Source organism: Nicotiana attenuata, chromosome 6, assembly GCF_001879085.1.
Source record: "Nicotiana attenuata strain UT chromosome 6, NIATTr2, whole genome shotgun sequence".
Lineage (NCBI taxonomy): Eukaryota > Viridiplantae > Streptophyta > Magnoliopsida > Solanales > Solanaceae > Nicotiana > Nicotiana attenuata.
In genome coordinates, this window is record NC_031994.1 from 30,382,485 (window position 1) to 30,390,385 (window position 7,901).

The following is a 7,901-nucleotide window of genomic DNA, read 5'->3' on the forward strand; positions in this document are numbered from 1 at the left end:
TGCACTACCAATAGTGCAGGGGATAGTGAAAGCACCGGGATCCTCTAATTTCAGAGCCATTGAATGTACTATAGCACTAACTTGGTGGGTCATCTTGATAGTTTCACAGTCCATTGATCTTTTCTTTGTAATCAAATCTTTCATGAATTTAGCATAACCAGGCATTTTCTCCAAAGCCTCCACCAAAGGCACGTTGATGGATAAGCTCTTCATCATGTCAATGAACTTTTTGAATTGATTCTCACTTTTTTGCTTGGCTAGCCTCTGAGGATAAGGGGGAGGTGGCCTAGGCAAAGGTGCCTTGGCTTTTGGCACAACCGGCTCCGGCATGTCAATTACGTGCTCCCTAGACGGGTTCACGTCACTTTGTGTTTCCACCTCGGCATCTTGAATATTGATCCTCACTTCTTCATTCACATTTTCATCAACTACATTCTCAACCACCAAAGGAACTTCATCTTCTTGCAACTCAACTTCTTCACCCAAAACTTGCGTTTGTTTGGAGGCATTCACATCATTGCCTCGTCCACTCCTAGTTGCCACAACCTTAACATGATTGTTTCCTCCCTTTGGGTTCACTACCGTATCACTTGGTAGAGCACCCTTAGGGCGTGTATTCAAGGACTGAGAGATTTGACCTAGTTGCACCTCCAAATTCCTAATTGAAGTATTGTGAGAAGCCAATTGCGCATCGGAATCCGCATTCTTTGTCATCATTTGTTCGAACATCATTTCAATTCTACCCATGTCATTGTTGGATGAATTGGGACCCTGGGAAGGAAAAGGAGGTGGATTGTTCGGTTGTTGGTACATTGGGGGGCTTTGAAAGCCTTGCCCCTCATTTCCTTGGTTATTGTTCCACCCGCCTTGGTTGTTGTTGTTTCCACCCCAATTGTTGTTGTTGCCCCAGTTTCCTTGATTGTTGCGGTTGTTATTTTGATTTCCCCAATTGTTGTTCCCTTGATGTTGATTGTTCCAATTGTTGTTGCCTTGTTGTTGTTTACCCCAATTGCCCTGAGAACGCCATTGTTGTTGTTGGTTGGAGGAATTGCCTCTTCGGCCTTGGTAATTATTCACATATTGCACCTCCTCATTTTGCTCATCATAGCCATCATCTTGAAATCCATTACCATCATTGTCAAATTGATCCGAATTCCCTTGGTTCTGTTGAGCTCTTCGCCTTCTTTGGTTCACTAGCATGTTAACACCCTCCATATCATTCATTTGGCGAGGATTTTGGACTTGTTGCAACTGTGCCTTTGCTAATTGGTTCATTGTTGTTATAAGTTCTGCTATAGCCTGTCCATGGTCATGTAGTTCTTTATGCAAATGAGTAACCGTGGGGTCACCCTGAGGCATAGTGGCTCTACTTTTCCAAGCGGAGGATGTGTCAGCCATTTCATCATCTCATAGGCTTCATCATAAGGCAGCTTCATGAAATTACCCCCAGCCAATTGGTTCACTATGCATTGATTTGTTGTATTGATGCCCCGATAGAAGGTTTGTTGTATCATAGCCTCTGTCATATCATTGTTGGGGCATTCTTTCACCATAGTTCTGTATCGCTCCCAAATCTCGTGCAATGGTTCAGTAGGCTCCTACTTGAAGGCTAAGATCTCATCCTTTAGTGCTGCCATGTGTCCCGGTGAGAAGAATTTGGCAATGAACTTATCCGCCAACTCATCCCAAGTTGTGATGGAATGGTTGGGAAGTCGCTCAAGCCAGTCCAATGTTTTCCCCCTAAGTGTGAAAGGGAAAAGCCTCAATCTAAGTGCATCCTTGGACACGTTGGTTTGCTTGCTCCCCCAACAGGTATCCACGAATCCCTTGAGATGTTTTACGCATTCTGAGTGGGAGCACCGGTGAAATACCCACGCTGCTCCAATAATGTCAGCATCACGTTAGTTGTTTGAAAATTGCCCCCCCCCCCCGAATCCGGGGCAGAACAATAGCACTTGCATAGCCTTGGTTGGGAAGAACTCTGGGAGCCACTCTTAGAGGTGGCGGAGGAGGGTCTGGAATACTTTCATTTGCATTGGCCTGGCGGCCTCTCCGTTGTCCTTGAGGTACAAGAGGCACCTTGTCTTCTCCAATGTCATCTACCTCCTCCTCAGCATTCACATTTCCAAGAGGGTCATTAGCATTTAAAGCCATTTTGGTACCTGAAGTATTCACACACACAAATTAGTAACAAGAAGGAAAGAAGAACAAAACACAAATCTAACTAAATAGATAACCAAAGCCGTTAGCTCCCCGGCAACGGCGCAAAAAAGTGATCGCTGCCAACTCCGTACTACTAAAAGGTAGCAAGAGAGGGTCGCAATAGCTTTTACCCTATTTTGGGTCGGGATCGATATCCACAGAGAGCTAGAATTGGAATCGAGTATCTATCTAGTGTAGGATTGCGTTTGTGTACTTAATTACACTTCTCAACATTTTTGGGGTTTTTTTTATAGTTCTACTTTTATCAAACTACAAATTGCAAATTGAGCTAAGAGCTATAATGCTACGAGTTGTTCAAATAAGTTTAAAAGGTACTAGGGTAGTGACTACCGCCTAGGTGGTCAATTGACGGGTACTTGAATCTAAGGCACGTTTGACACATTTGGGGAGTATGTTATAACCGTTGCACGAATTTACCCACTCTACACCTCTCGGTGGTTCAAGTGGTTTTGCCTAAATTGGCTTTCTCAAGACCAATTGGGTATGCAATTTTGCTCAAGCAACTAGGGTTCAATTCGGGTATTACTCTCTCGAGGTTTAACCCTTTAATTGGGGCTATCAATCTCTTGAGCACGCCCCAATTCATTGTTGGACCAATTTCGGAGACTTAGGCTCCCTTTCTCAAGAGGAGCTCAAGTCAACTCAACACAAACTAGTGTTTGCAACCATTAATTCAGAAATTAACCATGAAATTGGCTCAAATAACAAACACCCATACTCAATTTAACCCTAAATTACAAGAACCATCAATTACCCACACTAGGGTTGAGCCACAACCCTAGCTTATGGTCTAGCTACTCATAATTAAAGAAGAAAAGCAAGAAATAGAAGAAGATAAACACATATTAACTAATTGCTAAGCCAAATACAAAGATTCAATAATGAAAAGTAAGTAAAAATGCCCAAAATGGCTAAGAAAAGTCGACCCATGAGCGTAGCTGATCTCTTACAATATCTGATACCCTAAAAAATGGAAAAAGAATCTATTTATACTAGGCTAAAAAATCTGGACAAAATTGCCCCTGCGGGGTTAGTGCGGACCGCACAAAATGGACTGCGGTCCGCACTAGGCTCTTGACTTCAAAAATCTCACTCTCTGAACTTGGGCTCCGCGGACTGTAGAGAATGGACTGCGGCCGCGGAGACTCCTAGTGCGGTCCGCGTAAAATGGACTGCGGACCGTGGAGGCTTGAGACTCTCAAAATGCAACCTCTCTGAATCTTGGCTTTGCGGACCGCAGTAAATCGACTGTGGCCGCGTCGCCCTCAGTGTGGACCGCACAAAACCTAGTGCGGCCGCACTGCCTCTTAGCTTAGAATTGAGCCTCTCTGAATCTCCTAGTGCGGACCGCACAAAATGGTGTGCGGCCGCACTAGGCCTGTTTAGCCTAAGCTTGTCTTGTCTTTGGCACTTGTGCAAGTTTCACTCCGTTTGAGCTAATCTTTGACATCTCGTCACTTTGATGATCAAACCTGCAATCAAGCACAATTTGTGAGCCTTTTAGGACTATTTTGTATGAATTTCTAATCAAAGCATAAGCAAGAAGGAGTATAAAATGCGTCAAAATCCCTAGTTATCACCACCCAAGCAGCATTCTTGGGTATTGGACTGCTCTCCACTGTCCTATTTCTTATGTAGAAGGTGTGAACCCATCGGATCCATAAGTTGTCCTTCTTCATTGTAATTGCCCACAGGTGTTTTGCAATTGCTGCTTTGTTCCAGTAGTACATGTTAATTACATTTAATCCACCTGCAGCTTGTGGCCAGCATACTCTGTCCCAAGCAACTAGTGCTTTCTTGGTGATAATTGGTGATAATCTACACATGGCTTCAATCATCTTCAATATCTTCTTAGGCAGCAGAAAGATTTGAGCCCAGTATGATTGTACCCCAAACAAGACTGATTTAATTAACTGGAGCCTACCAGCATATGAAAGCAATTTTGCTATCCAACAGTTGATCTTCTGTGTAATCTTCTCTACTAATGGCTAACATTGAATAATAGACAGCTTCTTGGATGCTAGCGGTACACCTAGGTACCTAAATGGCATAGTACCTTCAGTATGCCCCAATTCTTGCATAATGTATTGTTTTGTGCTGTCTGAGATACCTGCTAGGTAGATGGAACTTTTTTTTGCATTTTCCTAGAGGCCAGATGAGCTTGAGAACTTGAGAAATGTCTGTTGCAGTAGTCTGATAGATGTAATGTCAGCTTTACAGAACATCAGTAGGTCATCAGCAAAACAAATGTGCATTGCTCCCAGTTTCTTACATCTGGGATGGAATTTGAAGTTTCTATTCTTTGCCAGTTGTGCAAGTTCCCTATGCAGATACTCCATGGCTATGACAAACAAATAAGGGGACATAGGGTCACCTTGTCGAATGCCTCTTCTTCCTTGAAATGGTTTTGTCAGTCCTCCATTCATGTTGAGGGAGTAGGTCACTGTGGTGATGCATTCCATTATCCAATTGACAAATTTATAAGGAAAAACAAGCTTTAGTAGCATTTTTTCAAGGAAACTCCAATCTAAAGTATCATATGCTTTCCTGAGGTCAACTTTTATAACACACCTTGGGGAGATCCCTTTCCTGTTATATCCTTTGAATAACTCATGAGTAAATGAAATGTTGTCTACAATGCTTCTTCCTTCAATAAAGGCTGATTGTGACTCCACAATGAGGTCTCCTATAGTCCATTGTTTTGTGAAGAACTCAATTGGAATCCCATCTACCCCTGGGGCTTTGTCATGAGGCATATCTTTATAGCAGCTAGGATTTCCTCATTTGTTACATTTTTAGCTAGTGCCTCCTTCTGTTGTTGGTCCAGGCATCTCCCTTGTTTAACCACGGCAGCATCTGGACATCTATGAGTTTCTCCACCTTCTCCTATAAGATTTGTGAAGAAAGAGATAAACTCCTCTTCTATTTGGACTGGATCGGTTAGCTTAATACCACTTGCATTGTAGATGGATGCAATGTGATTTTTGCTTGTCCTCATTTTCCATTGAGCATGGAAGTATTTGGTATTTGAGTCTCCACATTCAATCCAAGTGGCCCTTGACTTATGCTGTAATACCGGTTCTTCTAGATGACTCCATATTTCCAGTTCTGCCAAGATTTCTTTTTCCTGATTGAACAAGCTCTGATCTAGAAGAGAATTCTTGAGTTCCCCCTGTACTACCTCTAGTTTCTGTCTAGCCTGATCAAGTATCTGCTGATAGGAGGCCATATATTTGTTCAGGTCCTTAAGTCCATTTTTGAGTGCCTTCAATTTCTTCCAAATTTTGTTTATGTGTTCTTCTTGAGTTCTTTGCTGCCATACTTCTTGCACTATATTTCTGAACTCTGGATGTTCCATGACATTTTTGTAAAGCTTGAAAGGTTTAGGGTGCAGTCCTTTCTTATGTTGACTGATGTGTATAAGGATTGGGGAGTGATCAGACACTCCTGGATCCATGAATTCAGCTTCTATATGGCTATATTGTTGCAGCCACACATAGTTGCCCATTGCCCAATCTATCTTGCTATACACCCTTTTATCTTCCTGCTGTTGGTTGCACCATGTAAAGAACCAGCCAACACTCTTTAGTGGAGTCAATTGCAGCACATCAACTAAATTTTGGAAGCCTTGTGTCTCTGCTTGAGTGACTGGTGCTCCTATTCTGTCTTCTGAAGTTAGCACATTGTTGAAATCCCCACTTAATAACCAAGCATCATGTACATTAGTTCATGCTTGTGCAAGTTGATTCCATAGCTGATGCCTGAGAGTTACATCATTTCTGGCATACACCACTGTTAGCAGAGATTTGAAACTATCCTTCTGCACCTCACAATGTATATATTGATCTGTAGTCTCAATGATCTGGATGTTTACATTGTTTCTCCACATTAGCCAGATTCTACCATTTGGGTGGTCTTTATAATTACAGCAAACATTCCAGTCCCTAGCCACCTTCTGTATAATTCTCCCAGATTTTCTCTCCTTTGCTCTTGTTTCTACACATCCAATTACATCTATTTTGTACTTATTCAGAAAGGTTCTTAGATCTTTCTGTTTAAAGGGCTTGTTAAGCCCTCTTATATTCCAAGTACAAATGTTCATTGGTGGGAAGAGCCGGTTGGCCCAGCATCCCTTGGCTCCTGATCTGAGAGTTGATTTTGTAAGATTGCAAACCTATTGCTATAGGTAGTTGCAGCAGCTGTATTGCCTCTAACAATGGTAGTCTGTTTTCCTTGCCCTGTTCCTATCTTGCTGAGTGCCATGTTTGGATCTTCTGTAGGAGCTTGATTGGTAGTGGGTTGTACTCCTTCTGTTGTGGGCATTCTCACCTGCTCTTCTTTCTGAGTTCCAGATGATTCTACCTCATTTGAAGTTGAAGAAACATGTATCTTCTGCACCCATTGTTGAGTGATCTGCTTCTTTTTCTTGTTCCTTCTTCTTCTTCGTTGCTCCTTAAATTCCTCTTCATTTGCTTGCTTTCTCTTTGCCCAGCACTCTATTGTATCATGACCAAATCTTATACAATCACAACAAAATTAGGGTCTCCAATCATAAGCAATCTGTTGCTTTATCACTCGTTTTGGTGTTTGCATCTCAAAACTCTCAGGGAGTGGGTGTGATACATCAGTTTCCACCAGTACTCTTGCATAAGAGGCCTTCTCCATTTCAGCTTTTACCCTATCAGTATGTAGAGGTTTTCCTACTACACTAGCAAGCTTACTCAATGCTTCAGTAGACCAGTATCCTAACGGAAGCCATAGAAATTTCACCCACAAAGGAATAATGCTTAAGCACTCTGGGTTAAAACAGAAATCGATCTTCCAATGTTGTAGGATAATTGGTTTGTTATGGTAGGTGTATGGCCCAGCATGAAGAACTAGGTCTCTATCCTTTATACTTTGAAACTGGAAAATGTAGTATCCTTCATCATGGTACAGAATTTTTGGCTTTGCTACAAAATTCCATACATTGGTGACATAATTTTCCATAGACTTCTCATACGGATTATCCCCAAGGACATACCCAATTAGGGCATTCTTTAGTGATTCCTCCTGAGCCCTAGTGTCCTCCTCCTCTATTTGTACCACAAACGTACCATCTATCATAGAAGGGGGAATATAGGTTAAAGGCTTTCTTGTGAACTTCTATTTTCCTTCACAATCTTTTCCTTTGGTTGTTCCTATCTGTCATCAGCTGCCTTCTCCTTAACATTTGGTGCTTGCTGAGTTGAGGTTGCTGCTGCCGAGAACTGCAATCCTCCACTCTCAGATTTGCTTGTTGTGCATGCATTTCAATCCCTTTGCTAGTTGTCTCTTCGTTCTCCTTTTCCTCCAGGATAGGCTGAAATTTCTGTGGAAAAAAGCTACCAAATGTCAATGGTTACAGTCCTGTAGCTGGTGTTGTGAGCATGTGATTTTTGCCCTAAGCAAATTAATTCCAAAAGTTTCAAATAATTGATTTTCTTTATTATTTTTACAGATTTTGTGAATTTTCGTGTTAATTGGTTGCATTTTTATTCATATGAAAATACAAAAAATGTGCATTTGCATTTAGGGATTTAATTTCACAATTTTGGTATTAATTAGTTTTAGAACAAAATTTAAAGAAAATTGCAAAAAAAAAAAAAATAGTTTCTTTGCACTTTCAATTGTTAATTGTTGTATTTTATCTTTAAATA

General features: G+C 41.5%; 1 protein-coding gene across 1 annotated transcript; it reads right to left on the minus strand.

The window, feature by feature from the left end:
• LOC109227745 lies at positions 4,952-7,329 on the minus strand. The gene is made up of 4 exons (XM_019392940.1): positions 6,825-7,329; positions 6,339-6,719; positions 6,012-6,219; positions 4,952-5,921 (listed from the first exon to the last, which is right to left on the minus strand). The coding sequence occupies exons 1-4, from the start codon at positions 7,327-7,329 to the stop codon at positions 4,952-4,954; spliced, it is 2,064 nt and encodes a 687-aa protein (XP_019248485.1).